Raw genomic sequence first — 17,343 nt, 5'->3', positions numbered from 1 at the left:
CTGCCTTTATGGTTCTGGCTTTTGTTCACACAGCGCTCGTTCCCGTAATTTTCCGGAATCAGCGCGCATTGTGAAAGGGGCTTTACTAAAGCAACAGTTATGTAGCTTACTGCATTCGGTGTTTGAAAAAGAAAAAACATTAATGATTGTTCTGAAATATCCTGTTGAGTATCAGCAGGCTAGGCTCTCTCTATGGCTCTGGGCTCGGCTAAAGCATACATGACCGTAGTTACCTGTGATTGGCCTGGCTGTGCGTCACTCAGAAAACAACAGGCCAATCAGAAGAGAGGCTCATGAATATTAATTAGATGGGCCAAAATCGACCTGTTTTTGACAGAGCTCCTAAAAAAGGAGCTGTAAAAATATATTGAGATGGATTTTGGCACTTATACCGCAAATATATATTCTTAAGGACATCAACAACTAAAATAAACCTCCAGAAATGTGTACAGTATGGGACCTTTAATACTGTGTTGTTACCTGAATGACCCACAGCTGTGTATTTTTCTCTAGTTATAGTTGTTCAGGAATCCCTTGTTTGTCCTGAACAGTTCAACTGCCTGCTGTTCTTCAGAAAAATCCTTCAGCATTCTCCAATGCATCGCAATTCTCTCCTCAACAATTCTGAGCCTGTTTTTCCCCCACGTTTGGCACGTGCATGCTAGAGACACGGCGGGGCTTCATTGCACAGAATTTGCACTGTGAGACAAGTGCGCATTGCTTGTCATTGGCTTCTACCTGCTGTGTTTTACTTTAGATATGCTTTCATTTATGCCATTTGGAATGCAGTACTTTTAGATGCATGAAACCCACGCACTGAAAACTTGCAGACAAAACATCTGATATGTCGAAATAGATCTGTGCATTAGTTTGAATGCAGCCTGTTGAAGCTGCTGGTGTCTATGATCTCATCACTAATAATCAAATGGCAATAATGCTGAGGAAAAAAGAAAAACCAATAACTACTGTCTATAAACTTTCAGACACTTAAAGAACACTTATTTTAAATAAGTATTTGTTTTAAAAGTAGCCTGCTCATATAATAAAAAACTAAATAAATTTGATATAAAATGTATATGAAAATGTAGCCATATGCAGTAATATTAAAAACTGAGAATGTGACGCATCGTGATATTTAGTTGATAATGAACATCGTAATTAAATTGAATCATAAAATCAGTGAACATGCACACCCCTACTTTTGAGATTGCAGTACTGACATACAAAGATTCCAACTATAAACTAAAAAGCATAGAAATGACAATTTTGCCTTTCAGAAGCTACAAAAGACAGTCACATGTTTCCCAGAAGACAAAAAAAAGTTACATTTGCCCTGATCTTCAAATTCAAAACTACTACGCATCGTCTCTAGGGAACGTTAAAGGGGTCACCGGATGCCAAGTTCATATGATTCTTCAGAGTCTTAATGAAAAGTCTATAATATACTTTGGTTAAAAATTCTCAATAGTAATGTAAAAAAACAGCCTTTTACCTTGTCAAAATCAGCTCTGCAAAAACTCAACTCATTTTAAGACATGGCCCCTTTAAATGCCACGAGCTCTGCTCGCCCCGCCCCTCTCTGGGATTATGAGACGTAATGTTTACTTTAGCCGCATTTAGTAGCGAAACTTGCCAACAAGCACATTATTAAGTAAGGCCATCCACAAAAATGCATAAAAAACCTTTATACTCACTTCTGCTGTGGGTGAAGCTGTATCAAGAACCATTCGCACGAACATAGAGCATATGTCGATCGGGTTTGGCGCTTTCCTTTTAAAAACGAAAGTAACGTTTTCCTCTGTATCTTCAGTAAATGACGACTGCTGTGTTCATTGTTACATCCAACAACAGAACACCTGATTTAAAAAGGGGATATTACTTTTTAAATATTTAAAAAAATACTACTGGGTGTATTTTTATCCGATGAGCCCTTTAAGGACATAATAAAAAGAACAGTTGTGGTGTTGGATTCCCAAGAAAATGAACAGAAAATCACTCAGGTCGGGGACCAAACAAGCACACCAGTTAAGTAAACAAAATGTTGATGTTTATTAAAGATTAGACATGAAACATAGAGAGCATCTCTTCTAGAGCCTCGTTCAGACTGTCAGCCCAAATCCGATTTTGTCTAGATCTGGATGGAATCAGATTTGAATAACTGACTGTCCACACAGTCATATCGCAACTGTTCAAATCCGATTTGTGTGTCCATAAGCGTTCTTTCGTTTTACGGAATGTGCGTTGGTTTCTATGGCAATGCCGTTGCGTTATTATGCCAACGCTAAAAACAATAACAGCATTACAGTTTGCAATATAGATGCTGTCTTGCGATATGACAATGTTGCCGTCGCGCTGGATTATATTTCGTCTTCTAAAGCAGCGGCAGAAACGCAGGAAGCTGGAATGTGCGACTTTATTCTGTGCTGCCGTCTCTGCCGGTATCAAAACTCAAAGAGGTGCGTATACTAGCAGTATATTGTCTTTTCCCGCTTGATTTGCAGTTCGCAACACAAGCTTGTTTCTGCAAAGACTTTTGTTATGTTTTCCACAAAAACGTCTGACGTGTTTATGTTTTATGTGGCATGAAAACGTGAAAAAGCAGAAATCCGATTTGAATAGGATTCCAAACCACATACGAATGTAGCTCGAAACGGATTTGACCAAATCAGATTTCATGTAGTTCTTTGCTGTTCAGACTACCTAAATATGATCGGATTTCAATCGGATTTGCATACAAATCGGATTTGGGCTGACAGTCTGAACGAGGCTTAGGTGACCACCACAGGCCAACATAACAAAAAAAAAAAGGGACCTAGAACAAAAAAGAATGAAAAAATAAATAACCTAATCACATTGGGAAATAAAATATAGCCAGCTTACCTAACTGCCTAACCAAAAACAAAGCCCAACAGATGTACAAAAAAAGACCCTGCCTTAATCGAGCGACCACAACACGCCAACACCCCAGCATCATTTAACCTATGAGAGAAAGAGAGAGAATGAACGGAACACAGTGAAATGCAGAAAAAATATCAAAAAGAAACGATCATTCTCATGATTCTCAAAAATGGTTTCACCCCCCAGCATTGTTTTTTCCTTCTGGAGCATCAGTGAGCGTTTGAACCTTCTGTAATAGTTGCATATGAGTCCCTCAGTTGTCCTCAGTGTGAAAAGATGGATCTCAAAATCATACAGTCAGTGTTGGAATTGATTCAAATACACAAAAATGCTGGATTGTGGGACCTGAAAGATTTTTGTGAAGAAAAGCAGGCAGTTTAACTGTTCCGGACAAGGGACTTATGAACAACCATCACTTAACTAAAAGAAAACACAGCTGTGGATCATTCAGGTAACAACACAGTATTAAGAATCAAGGGAATGTTGCCAACAACTCTGCCTAGGAAATGCAGTTTAAAATTGTCCACCGGTTACATGTGACTCCAGCCCGAAGGCATAAGATTAACCCTAAATGATCTAATCTCTGTAATGAATGTGAAGGATTTGAGGGATCCCTAATTCATTGTTTTTGGAGTTGTATTAAGATCCAACAATTCTGGAAGGGCGTCCTGAAGGAACTTGAGAATATATTCCACTGTCTGTTACAACTTGGACCAAAAGCATGTCTTCTAGGTATAAGTCCGGAATTTCCCTTCAAATTTCAAGGGGTTTACCTTCTCCAAATTCTGTTATACTGTGCCCGCAAATGCACAGTTGTATGTTGGATAACAGATCAGGCTGTCGGTTGCTCAGTGGATAAACACAGCTAAAGCTGTGTTTTTTAAAGGACAAACCATTCAATTTCTATAAGATATGGGATCCTTTTCTCATTTATCTTGGGGTGAAAGAAACACGATTATTAACTTTGGGAATCCAGAATTTAGTGTGGAAAGGTTGAAAGGCTACCCTATTGTACTGTATTGCAATAGCTTTACTGTTTTTTTTTTTTGTTGTTGTTGTTGTTGTTGTTCCTAGTTTTATGTAATGTATTATTTATTTCATTATTATTTACTACTACTTTAAGAATTTAAGTAATAATTTATGTTGATGTCCATATCATTTCTTTATCTGTTAAATATGCACAGCTTGTATGGATGTTTGGATGCTTTGGACTTATGAAAACCCATGTCAAAACCTGCAATTAAAAAAAAAAAAGAATCAAGGGAATGTAAACTTTTGAAAAGTGTCATTTTTATAAATTCAAATGTGGACTATGTAAACATCTTTTATGTGAAATATCTTATTCAGGCCAGTACTAAATAAACAATAGTATGATCCCTTTTATTTTGGTAAAATTAACATTTAGCAAATTCTGAAAGGGGGATGTAAACTATTGACCTCAACTGTACTGTAGACAATTACAAATGAGTATGTACATACTGTGTTAATGTTTAATTTTTATGTTTGTAAATTTGTTTTTTCTTAGGTGGAAGTAAAATCCTTAAGTTCATATCGAACACCACGAGCAGTAGTAGAATCAAGTTGACGTGGGATCGTTTTCGACCACTCAACTCCAGAGACATTGTCAGTTTTATTGTGTACTACAAAGAAGCGTAAGTGTTGCTTTAATCTTGTTGCTTATTTATTTACAATAGCTGTCTTTTGAGCCGCCATTAAAATGTTCAAGCAGCTTTGTAAGTAGCCTTTATGTTTTCTCATAGGCCTTTCCAGAACCTCACAGAGTTTGATGGTCAGGACGGTTGCGGGTCGGACAGCTGGAACATGTTTGATGTGGAGGAGGACCAAACCCAGAACCCGGGGGTCACGCTGTCAATGCTGAAGCCCTGGACTCAGTATGCTATCTTTGTTAAAGCTGTAACGTTAGTTGTGGAGGACAGGGACAGGGACAAGGACAGACAGCGTCTTGGGGCGAAGAGTGAAGTGGTGTACATTCGGACTAAACCATCAGGTAAGGAAATAGATATTGTGTGTTTCCTAATCAGTACACTTACTCTGCTTTTCGTTATATCAAATATTAAAACTTCCTTATATAAAAACAAGTTGCGTAAGATATTAAAGAATCCAATCCAAGACATAAATCTGTCATTTTGTTTTCTCTCTTTTTAAACGAAGGATGGAAATGTTTGCTCTAACATTTTGAATTGATTATGATTATTTCAAATGACATTTTTTGACATTTATTTGACATTTTATCTTGATTTAATTTTAAATATTTTGATTTGGTTCATTAAAAAAATTTGAAGATACAAATATAGTCTGTGTTTGAATTTAGTGAGTTTGAAAAGTAAAATGGGTCAGTAAATATATTTTGGATATGTTTATTTTGTCTTGTTCTGTTGCCATGTTTTGTTAGTCGTTTGCTTTTTTTTAACCTACTATACTTTAAGTACTACAAGTTTTAGTTCAGTTAGATTTAAAAAAGTATTAATACTTTTAATAAGCATATTAAATGTATTAAAAGTGTCAGTAAAGACTTTTCCCTTTTACAAAAAAATCCTGAAATGTAAATACATTTATTTACATTTCAGGATTTTTTTGTAAAAGGGAAAAGTCTTTACTGACAGTTTTTCTGAACTTTCTATTTATCAGAGAATCCTGAAAAAAAATCACACGTTTTTAAAATATGTATATATATAATACGCTATATATTTATTTTTTATTATTATGAAAATACAAATTATACAAAAAAGGAGAGGGTAAAAATGTATTAAAATTAAATAATTTATCAATCAAAATGTATTTTTGTATTTAATACTCACTAATAATATACAAACAATGATCAAATTTGCTAGAAAAAATTATCACAATTATTTATTTGTTAGGGGAAAATATAAATGATATGCAAAAAAGGAGAGAGGAAAAATGTAAAAAATATTTAAAAAAAATGTTATTCTTTTTATTCAATAATAATTAGTTAAATTATTATTTTTTATTTTCATCACACACTATTGATATACAAAAAGAGATCAAATTTGCTAGAAAAAGGATCACAAATATGTATTTAATAGTATATTTAATAGTAATTAATTGAATTATTTTATTTGTTTTTTATTGTTATGGAAAATATAAGTGATATACAAAAAAGCAGAAAAATGTATAAACATAAAATAATTTTTATTGTTTTCATTTAATAATTCAAATTCAAATCAAATTTTTGGCTTGAAGAGAGCAAAATGGATAGAAATAAAATAATATATCACAAATATGTATTTTCAAATGTATTTTTGTATTTTATTAAAATTAATTTCACTTTTTTTGGTTTTCATCACACACTACTGATATACAAAAGAAATCAAAATAGCTAGAAATAAAAACATTATCACAAATATGTATTTTTATATTTAATAATAATTGATTGAATTATTATTATTATTATTTTTTTCCAAAAAATGTTTGGTCTTCATCACACTTATTTAATTACTTATTGTTACCGAAAATATAAATGATATACAAAAAATGAAAGAGGAAAAATTAATTAAAGAATAATATTTTTTTTTTAGTTTAATAATAATTATTTAAATTATTTTATTTGCTATTTCTAAATGTTTATGTTAATGTCACTATTGCTTTTTATTTTATTGTTATGAAAAATAAAAATGATACACAAAAAAGGAGAGAGAAAAGTTGATAGAAATGAAAATATTGATCATAATCAAATTTGTACTTTTACTTAAGTAAAGTTGATTTTTTTTATCCCTCATCTTTATTTTTTAAATCAAGTCATTATTGCTTATTGTTTTTTTTTTTACATTATTGTTTGTGTTCATATTACTAAAGAAATGTTTTCACAAAAATGTTATGCACCACAACTGTTTTCAACATTGATAATTAAAAATATAATAAAATAATAATAAATATAAATAATAAAAATTTAAAAAATGATACAAATATTTCTTCATCAAATTAGTATATTCAAATGATTTCTGAAAGATAATGTGACACTGAAGACTGGAGTAATGATGCTGAAATTTCAGCTTTAATCTACAGTTACATTAAAAAATTATATTAAAATATTATATTTAAATATGTCACAATAATACTGTAGTTTTGAACAAATAACATTAAAGAAAATCAACCGGTCCCTAGTCTTTTGAACACTAGTGTCAGAGGTGGGACCAAGTCATTGTTTTGCAAGTCACAAGTAAGTCTCGAGTCTTTGCATTCAGGTCTCAAGTCAAGTCCCGAGTCAAGACGAGCAAGTCCAAGTCGAGTTGCAAGTCCTCAACTTTAAGCTTCAAGTCCTAAACAAGTCACTAGTGCTGTTTGCCCAAATTAGTGTCTGTATTAATTACTACAGTACATTTAAAGTCAATAGCCTATAGTATAATTATAAAAGATAGGCTATAATTAGTGGTGCAACGGATCACAAAACTCACGGTTCGGATCACATCACGGATTTTGAGTCACGGATCGGATCATTTTTCGGATCAGCAAAAAACAAACAACAAAAAAAGTTTGTTTTTTAATAATTTCTGAATGCTAACTAAGTACTTCTAATCCGCAGCAAAAACTACTAGCTGAACTAATAAAGTCAGTAACAAAACAAGAACAATTACACAAATGACAAGTGTAGATGAATACAACAAAGTTACTAATAAAATCAATAACACTAGTATTCAGGTGCAGAAATGTAATAATTAATTGTAAAATAACTAGTGCTTCTCACTGCAGGTATTTATAGGATGCTGTCTCTTTAAGGCCTAATGCACGGATCTAATACTGGCACGCATCTTTCTCAGCTGTTTCTGTTCACTGAAGACATAAACGACTGTGCTTACCAGAATACAAAAACGGGTATTTAAACATAACTTTGTATGCATGTTAAGAGAAGTTTTGAAGAGGAATTCAATCTGTGAATCACGCAGTCTAAATCGCGCGTCTCTCTCTGTCTCTCTCTGTCTGTCTCTCTCTCTCTCTCTCTCTCTCTCTCTCTCTCTCTCTCTCTCTCTCTCTCTCTGTGCGCGTGCTCGCTTATGTGCGTCAGCAATAAAAACAAAACAAAAAAACATACATAAAAAAGAGCGCGCGTCTTCTCTTTTGCTACAGCGGTTTAAACTGTTTGAATGGGTAAATTGGCTAGACAAAACATGTGCAAATTATAAACTTTTAATCTATGATGGTTAAATTTAACAGTTAATCCGCGAACCACATGCGTACCGAACCGTGGAGTTCGGTCCGTACGGATCACGGATCATCTGCGATCCGTTGCACCCCTAGCTATAATAATTAGTGGTGTTTCGTTGAGGAATTAATCATTGTTTGTGATCAAATATAGGCCTAATTGAATTAATAATTTATTTTCAATTCTGTGATTTTAATGAATCAGTTGAGTCAAATATTTAATAATTTGTTAATATGTAACACAGACATTCATTTATCGTGAATTCATCTATTTCTTTAAAGACATGAAAGTGAGTGGCTGGAGAACAGGAAGAATAGAGTGAACTTTATATGTAGGAGACATATTTCACGTGAAAAAAAAATGTAATTTTTTTAAAGATTTAGCCAATTATTAGGCTACTGCTGTTTCACTATACATAGCGTTTCTTCTTATTATTATTTTAAGTGGTTTATAGTGATTATGTGTAATTTAAATGTCAAAGGGGCCGTTCACATGTCTTTTGCACGCTCAAGTTTGTTATTTCAAATGTAGATGCGCGGTATGAGCGCTCATAATGGAAGCTCCACGGTCGCGACACGCTCGTTTTTTTTTTTTCTTCAACCGCATCCGCGTCGCATAGAGATAAAAACATCTCACCGCAGGTCTTGTGACTAGAACCAACCAAACAGCTTCATCCTTTTCTTTAATAACATTGAAAATACTGCCAAGTTGGAAAAACAGCTTATCATAGGTGTACAGGAATAACCATTTGTAAATAAATTTAATAGCAGAGCTACTGCAAGCGTTTTTTAATGCTGGAAATCCATTTATCCTTGGCTGAAACTTCTGCCTCTTCATGGACAGCGGGTCATGGTTGCTTAGCAGCGGCAGACGCCATGGGAGCGCAAGCTACAGGGCAGTTTGGAAAGAAAGAAAGCGGTGCGCCTAGCGTTTTCCGTGCGTTTTTAGGCTCGACATGTGAACAGCCCCTAAAACATTAAATATCCTGAACATTATGTGGATAAAAACATTACAAGCGCTCACTTAGCGAGTCCCTCTCTGGCTCAGTGCCAAAAGCTACGCTAATCATACCAATGTGATACGCTTCAGCCTATGTCAGAACTCTCCGAAGTTTTTCTTTAGAAGACTTGCCGAGTCACAGGGTTCAAGTCCAAGTCAAGTCTAGAGTCATTGCTGTCAAAGTCTAAGTCGAGTCGCAAGTCTTCTTTGATTATTGTCTGGTGCACAGACAGTAATCTGCTCCTTAACACTACCAAGACCAAGGAGCTCATTGTGGACTTCAGGAAGGGAAGAGGAGGTTCACACAAACCCATCCACATCAACGGGATGGCTGTTAAGCCTGTTTCTTCCTTCAAGTTCCTGGGGACCCACATTTCAGAGGATCTATCCTGGACCACCAACACCTCCAGCCTGGTCAAGAAGGCTCACCAGCGCCTGTTCTCAGCCATCCTGGTGAACTTCTATCGCTGCATGATTGAAAGCATCCTTACAAACTGTGTCACAGTCTGGTACGGAAGCTGCTCTGTTGTGGAGCGTAAGGCACTGCAGCGGGTGGTGAAAACTGCTCAACGCATCACAGGGACTCCACTTCCATCCATTGAGGACATCCAGAAGAAGCACTGTCTGCGTCGAGCACGCAGTATTCTTAAGGATTCCTCTCGCCCCTCCCACAAACTGTTGTCTCTCCTGCCTTCTGGCAGGCGCTTCAGATGCCACAGGACTAGAACCAGCAGACTGAGGAACAGCTTCTTTCCCAGAGCTGTCTCCTTATTGAACTATGCCCCCCACTGACACCTCTGCCCCCCCAACACCCTACACTCTCCCCATTAACATTGCACTATTTAATATTCTTTGCACTACACTGTACATACCCATTTGTGACCCTGGACCACAAAACCAGTCTTAAGTCGCTGGGGTATATTTGTAGCAATAGCCAAAAATACATTGCATGGGTCAAAATTGCTAAAATGCCAAAAATCATTAAGAAATTAAGTAAAGTTCATGTTCCATGAAGATTTTTTGTAAAATTCCTACTGTAAACATATCAAAATGTAATTTTTGATTTGTAATATGCATTGTTAAGAACCTAATTTGGACAACTTTAAAGGTGATTTTCTCAGTCTTTTTGATTTTTTTGCATCCTCAGATTTCTGATTTCAAATAGATGTATCTCAGTCAAATATTGTCCTATCCTAACAAACCATACATCAATAGAAAGCTTATTTATTGAGCTTTCATATGATGTATAAATCTCAGTCAAATTTAACCTTATGACTGGTTTTGTGGTCCAGGGTCACATTTGTAAATGCACATTTCCATTGCACCTATACATATTGTAAATCTGTAATAAATCTACATCTATACATGTCTATTTGTAAATTCCTGCTTCAGTAAAGTAGTAGTAGTTAATTATCATCTGTAAATTATGCTCACAGTACTTCATCTGTAAATATTATCCATAGCCTCTCCCTGTACATATCTCCTATAAGTGCACTTATAACTTATAAATTATACCTATATCCTGCACTTGCTGCTTATTGCACTCCTGGTTAGACCTAAACTGCATTTCGTTGCCTTGTACTTGTACATGTGTAATGACAATAAAGTTGAATCTAATCTAATCTAATCTAATCTTATGTCAAGTCAAGTCACAAGTCATCAAATTTGTGACTCGATTCCGAGTTGAGTCACGAGTCATGGACTCAAGTCCACAACTCTGACTACCCTGGTGAAAAAAACAGCTAAAACCAGCCTAGGCTGGTTGGCTGGTTTTAGCTGGTCAACCAGCCTGGTTTTAGCTGGTCAAAGCGGGGTGGCAGGCTGGTTTTAGAGGGGTTTTGGCCACTTTTCCAGTCTGACCAGCCTGGCCAGGCTTAAACCAGCTACTTCCAGCTTAAACCAGCTAAGACCAGCCTAGGCTGGTTTTAGCTGTTTTTTTTTTTTTTTTTCAGCAGGGGAGTGTACACACATTATGCAGTTTTGCTTTTTAAGTAAATGTTGTTTTAAGAGCATTTCAGTATGTTTAGTTACTGATTAAGAATATGATTCTTATTCAATGTAGGGTGAATTCAAATCTAGACGAGTAACTCAAACCCAGAAGTGATGATTCATGACTTTCCATAGGTATCTCTGAGGGAATTTACTCTGAAGTAAACATTTGTGCTAGCTAAATGAAGAACATGTTTTGTTTTGTTCTTCCAGCACCTTCAATGCCTGTAGACATTCGTTCTTACTCAAATTCTTCATCAAAGCTGGTGGTGCGATGGTCTCCACCAGTGTTCCCCAATGGAAACAACACCTACTACCTGATCCGCTGGAAGCAGCAGGGCGAGGACCGTGAGCTCTACCAGCACAACTACTGCTCCAAAGGTCTGGACTAAATTACTCCCTGAAACGGTTAAACATATAATTACAAACGTCTGAAGCATCTCTAGTGGATCTAGATCAAATTCTATTTGCAAAACTCAGTTTTTGACTTCAAAATGCTTTATGTCATAATGAAATAATGTGCAGCATATACAAGCCATTCAACTCTGTCTGTATATTATTAGCCCTGCTCTGAAAGCCTCCTATTGCTCATGCTTTAATATAATTTGCTTGCTTTCTTGCTTTTCTGCTGCGCTTTCAGAATTTACATTTAAAGCATGTTGAAATGATACCAGATTGTGTCACTGAAGGTCTTCTCTGTAGGAAAAAAAAACTGTGTTTATGTTGTTTCTTTACAGAGCTGAAGATCCCAGTCAGGATTTCGGCCACGGGTTTGACAGACACCGAGGACACCAAACCCACCAATCCTGAAACAGGGGGGCGGGACAAAGACCCCTGTTGTCCGTGCCCTAAAACAGATGAGGATATGAAGCGAATGGAGGAGGACATCTATTACCGAAAAGCCTTTGAGAATTTCCTGCATAATGCCATTTTCACTCCCAGGTAAACTTAAGAGTTTAATCAGGAGTATGATTATTACTCTCTGCAAAAATAGCATAACTTTTTTCATAAGATTTTTTTTTTGGAAAGAAGTAGCATATATTTGATCAAAAATACAGTAAAAACAGTAATGTTGTAAAATAATATTACTACCATAAAATATCTGGGGGGTGGGGTTTATTGTCATGAAAAATATAAATACGCAAAAGATAAGAACAAATGATCAAATTAAATAAATTATTAGAATCAAATATCTATTTTTATTTAATGATAATTAAAAAAAAATTCTCAAATACTTGGTTTTCATAACACACTATAAATTTTTTTTATTTAATGTTATGAAAAATATAAATGATGTACAAAAAAGACGAGAGAGATGATAGAAATAAAATTATGTATCATAATCAATATCCATTTTATTATTTAATGATAATTAATTAAAAAAATTCTCACATTTTTTGGTTTTCATACACGCTATTAATTTTATTACATTTGTATGAAAAATATAAATTATATACAAAATGGAGAGGAAAAAATTGATATAAAAACATCATTTATCTAAATATGTATTAGTTACATTATTTCTTTTTTCTCAAATTTTGTTTTTTTTTGTCACACATTTATTTATATATTTCTTTAAAAATAAAGGAGAGAGAAAAATTTAGAAACAAAATAATTGATTATATTTATATATGTATTTTTATTTAATACGTATAATTTATTTTTTCTCTTTTTCATCACTCACTTTGAACTTTTTTACAATATAAATGATATACAAAAAAGGAGAGAAAAAATAGAAATAAAATAATTTATGAATATGCTTTTTTTATATTTAGTAATTTTTAGTTCAATTATTTTATTTGTCATTTCTCAATTTTATTTTTGATTTAATCACACACACACTATATATATATATATATATATATATATATATATATATATATATATATATATATATATATATATATATACTGTGTATATATATATCAAACATGTTCCACTATTGTTTTGTTTTTTGTTATGTAATATATAAATTATATACAAATAAGGAGAGAGAAAATTGATAGAAATAAAATAATTTATCATAAATGTTTTTTTTTATTTAACAATACTTTTTTCTAAAATTTTGGTTTTCAACACTCACTATTGATTTTTTTTATTTTATTGTTATAAATATAAATCAGCAGACATTTATATAATATAAATTATATACATAAATAAAATACATATGTAATTATTTGTTTAATAATAAATACTTAAATTATAATTTTTGGTTTTCATCACACATTATTGATTTTATTAATTTAATTGTTATAAGAAATATAGATGATATACAAAAAGCAAATAATATAAGTTATTGTTATCTTAATTAAATTATTATTTTAATATTATTACTACATTTTTTATTTATTTAAAAAAAAACATTATGCTAATTTTGTAATAAATTTCAATAGTTTTTGTTCATGCTAATTAATCAGTTATGGGACTGATTTTATCATTTCAGCCAACTTATATTTCTTAGCAATATCCAGTATTGATTATGAATGTCTTACTGTTACTTTTGATCAGTTTAATGTGTCATAAAGGTAAAAAAAATCTCACTGGCTATAAAACACTACTTCTTGGTACTTTTATGTTACTATAAATGTTGCTATAAATCATCATTGTACAGAAAAGTGCTCCGTAAAGAGTCTTCTTTTGTATTTCACTGCGAAAGCCTGCAGGTTTGGAATGACATAAGCATTATTACTTAAATTGGCAACAACTTGAAAACGAATGTCAGAGCCGAAGCCTTGTAGAACATGCGACCTCAATCCCGTCCAAGTTTTGATGCATCAGCCAGTACAAAACATCCATTAAACTTCAAATTAAAATCTTTAATAGTCCATAAATCCACGTTAACCTTTCATGATCTCCAAGATGAAGATTGAAAGCGATTCTTGATGTCTCTGGATGTTAGCATTTGTAATGGCTTCTTTGTTTCTTGTCTGAGAGGTTGTTTTGGAACATTTTCAGCGTTCCCTCAGTAATTGTTTCCCTCCGCCCCTGGTGTTGGTAATCATGTGGTACAGGCTCTTGGGTCTGGATCTAAATAGCACAGGAGACCATGCAAAGCGAATGTAAATGACTACATAAGCCACATTTTCTCTCTGATCTCAAAGGTGTAACACATTAAGTGTTCTGTGCTAAAATGAGGACCAACATCTGTATCCTATTATCATCCATCATCGGGCGGGCGGCGCTTGTGTCCCGCCGAGAGCGCTGAAATCGCTGTATACCTGAGCGGGCTTGTATTGAAATCAATGCATCTGTGAATTCAAGTTTCAGGACATCAAAATGGCATCGATTCTCCACCCTGGCCTGTGTTATTCAGGACTAGATTATCCTGCTTTGTCTGCTCCCTTTTTTTTTTTTTTCCTCTGCGTGTTTGTCATTGCTTGGCTGACGACGAAAGCAGCGGTGCCAGAACTATGTCAGGCAGCTGAGAAGTATGTCTGTACCCAGGCCAGCACAACCTGTTTTTATTGAAAACCGAGATATTGAGGGAAGTGCCTCGAGTTCCCTCGAAGTTCAGGATTTGGAGAGAGAGAGTGAGAGGAAGGGGGAACGAGGAGGAGAGGAAATCATATCCATTCAGTTGCCGTTCCCCCCTCGAACCGCTCGGCTGCCAGGAAATGCACAGTAATGCCATCTGGAATACCAATGAAATAAAGGGAAGTTCCCCTCCAGCCGGAGAGCACACAGATCAATGAACGCCGCTCTGCACGGAGGCAGATTGGGAGAGAATGAAAAAGCTGTTTCAAAGGGATGTGGGAACAGAAGGGACAGAGAATGAGAGGAAAAGTCACTGGTTTGGAGATTGGCAATGTCCAGAACGGCTCACAAGCATACGACTAAAAGGGTTTGGTCGTAATTTAGGTTTAGAGATTTCATTTGTCTTTGATAGAAGACTTTTTTGGTACTTTTCTGTTATTTATAAATAATCATTAGGGGTGGCACGGTTCACAAAACCCACGGTTCGGTTCGTATCACGGTTTTAGGTCACGGTTTTCGGTTCTGTACGGTTCTTGTTTTTTGGCATATGATATGTAGCTTAATTATACACAATTTAGGATACATTATTAAAAAAAATTGTTATATCATGTAAACATGCACAAACTGAATTGGACTTGACTTTAAGCACATTATTGGGGCCATCTCTGAGGAAAGCTAGGGGAGGTTTTGATACAGCACGAGAGAAGACATTGATGACATGCTTTTCATTTATTTGGCAAAAACAGGAGAATGTGTATTGCTATCTCTACAGGAATTCATGTGCCCTTTTAGCACATAAAGATTGAACTGAAGAATTAACTTGCATTTAGCAAAGAGCCAACTTCAGTGTAGCTCTTACAAAAATTGTATCTTTTAAAAGAAAAAGAGAGGAAATCTTTAAGCTCTGTCTTTTAAACAAGTGATTGGTTGGTTCATGTCACATGACCTGCGGTGCGCTTGCGGAATTCTGAAGTTGAGATGTTTCAAAGTCCCTTTAATGGTATTCTATAGTCTTTGGATGTTTTTATCTGGATGCGGCGCGGACGCAACTGGAAAAAACGAGCGTGTCGCACCGTGTGTTAGGATATTAAATTAAGATCATCTTCCAGTAAAATACTTTGTAAATTTACTAGCGTAAATACACTACCAGTCAAAAGTTTGGACAAACTTCCCCATCAAAGAGAATGGGGAAGTGTGTCCAAAATTTTGACTGGTAGTGTATATCAGAACTTAATTTTTGATTAGTAATATGCATTGCTAAGAACTTCGTTTGGACAACTTTAAAGGTGGTTTTCTCAATATTTAGATTTTTTTGCATCCTCAAATTCCAGATTTTCAAATAGTTGCATCTCGACCAAATATTGTCCTATCCAAACAAATTGTACATAAATGCAAAGCTTATTTCAGCTTTCAGATTTTGAAAAGTTTACCCTTTTTTGGTCCAGGGTCACATAAGACCTGCTTTTCAATAAAATAAAAAAAAATACAGTACAATTAAAATAGTTGTTTTAAAATGGAAATCTTTTATAAAATGTCTTTACTGTCACTTTTGGTAAATTTAATGCATCCTTCTGAATAAAAAAAAAAGCCCAAACAAACAGGTATTATAGCATGCAGTATGTTTGTATTTCATTCCAAACTTAGCCAGCGATTAGACTAAGACAAGACAGCATATCCAGTCATATACAGAGGTACATATAGCTTCATATCGCGTCTCTCTGTCCACATGCTCTCAGTCAAACTCAACCCATCTGTGGTGGTAGGATGTGTGTTTCTAGCAGGCAGAGGAAGGACTTGCAGCTTGTAGGGAATTGAGTGACAAACTGCTCCAGTGTGTGAGTGTTAGCAGGCCGAGGAATGGAGACCAGCTGTGTGTGTGTGCGTGCGTGTGCGTGTGTGCGCGTTTGCGCGAGTGTGCGTGTGTGTGTGTGGAAGGATTCAGGGGGATAAAGCCTTTGCCAGATCATCTGAGGACAGGATCCGTGATTGCTTTGGCATGGACGAGAGTAACTTTCTCTCATGAGAGAACAGCCATGTGGTTATTACCCCACACGTTCACAAATAGGGTTAAAAATGGTCACCCCAATATTGAGGAAAAAGACTTCCTTCATTTATCTGCTATCGATTAGCACTAACTTTATCAAACAGTTGACCAAAAGACATATATAATGTAAGAAGAAACCCTGAAAAGATGTTCACTTCCAGAACAAACATTTACAGATAATTAACTTACCCCTTGTCAAACAAGATGACAAGATGTCTTTATTTTCTCAGTCGTAAAGAAATTTTTTTTTTTTTTTGTTGAGGAAAATATTTCAGGATTTCTGTCAATATAGTGGACTTCTATGGTGCCCCCAAGTTTGAACTTCCAAAATGCAGCTTAAATGCAGCTTCAAAGGGCTCTAAACGATCCCAGATGAGGAAGAAGGGTCTTATCTAGTGAAATGATTCATATTTTATTTTCTAAAAAAAAAAAAAAAAAAAATACAATTTATATACTTTTTAACCTCACATGCTCAAAAAATCTCAGTCTCCTCCAACTTCAAAATCGTCCTACATCCCTGTTTTACTTTTTTGTAAACGCTGTTTAATCATCTTTGCATGTTCACTTTATAAACATTTGTTCTGTACTTCTGCAGTGATGTAGGATGATTTTGAAGTTGGAGGAGAAAATGGGAGTTTTTTTGACATACCCTAACCGTCTTAAACTGGAATGCACACAGAGCTAGACAAGAGGAGCATTTGAGGTTAAAAAGTATATAAATTGTAATTTTTTTTTTTTTTTTAGAAAATTACCGATC

At 34.7% G+C, this 17,343-nt stretch overlaps 1 protein-coding gene across 1 annotated transcript in view; it reads left to right on the top strand.

Moving 5' to 3' along the window:
• The window catches only part of igf1rb (insulin-like growth factor 1b receptor), a 144,064-nt gene that overhangs the window by 98,332 nt on the left and 28,389 nt on the right, over window positions 1-17,343 (top strand). The window contains exons 7-10 of the mRNA XM_073836419.1: window positions 4,424-4,550; window positions 4,659-4,906; window positions 11,282-11,449; window positions 11,806-12,010. Coding sequence (XP_073692520.1) covers window positions 4,424-4,550; window positions 4,659-4,906; window positions 11,282-11,449; window positions 11,806-12,010 — 748 coding nt within the window. The remainder of the gene's footprint in view (window positions 1-4,423; window positions 4,551-4,658; window positions 4,907-11,281; window positions 11,450-11,805; window positions 12,011-17,343) is intronic.

This window comes from Garra rufa, chromosome 3 (genome assembly GCF_049309525.1).
Source record: "Garra rufa chromosome 3, GarRuf1.0, whole genome shotgun sequence".
NCBI lineage: Eukaryota > Metazoa > Chordata > Actinopteri > Cypriniformes > Cyprinidae > Garra > Garra rufa.
The sequence above is the reverse complement of the archived record's forward strand: the minus strand, read 5'-3'. Positions and strand labels throughout refer to the sequence as shown.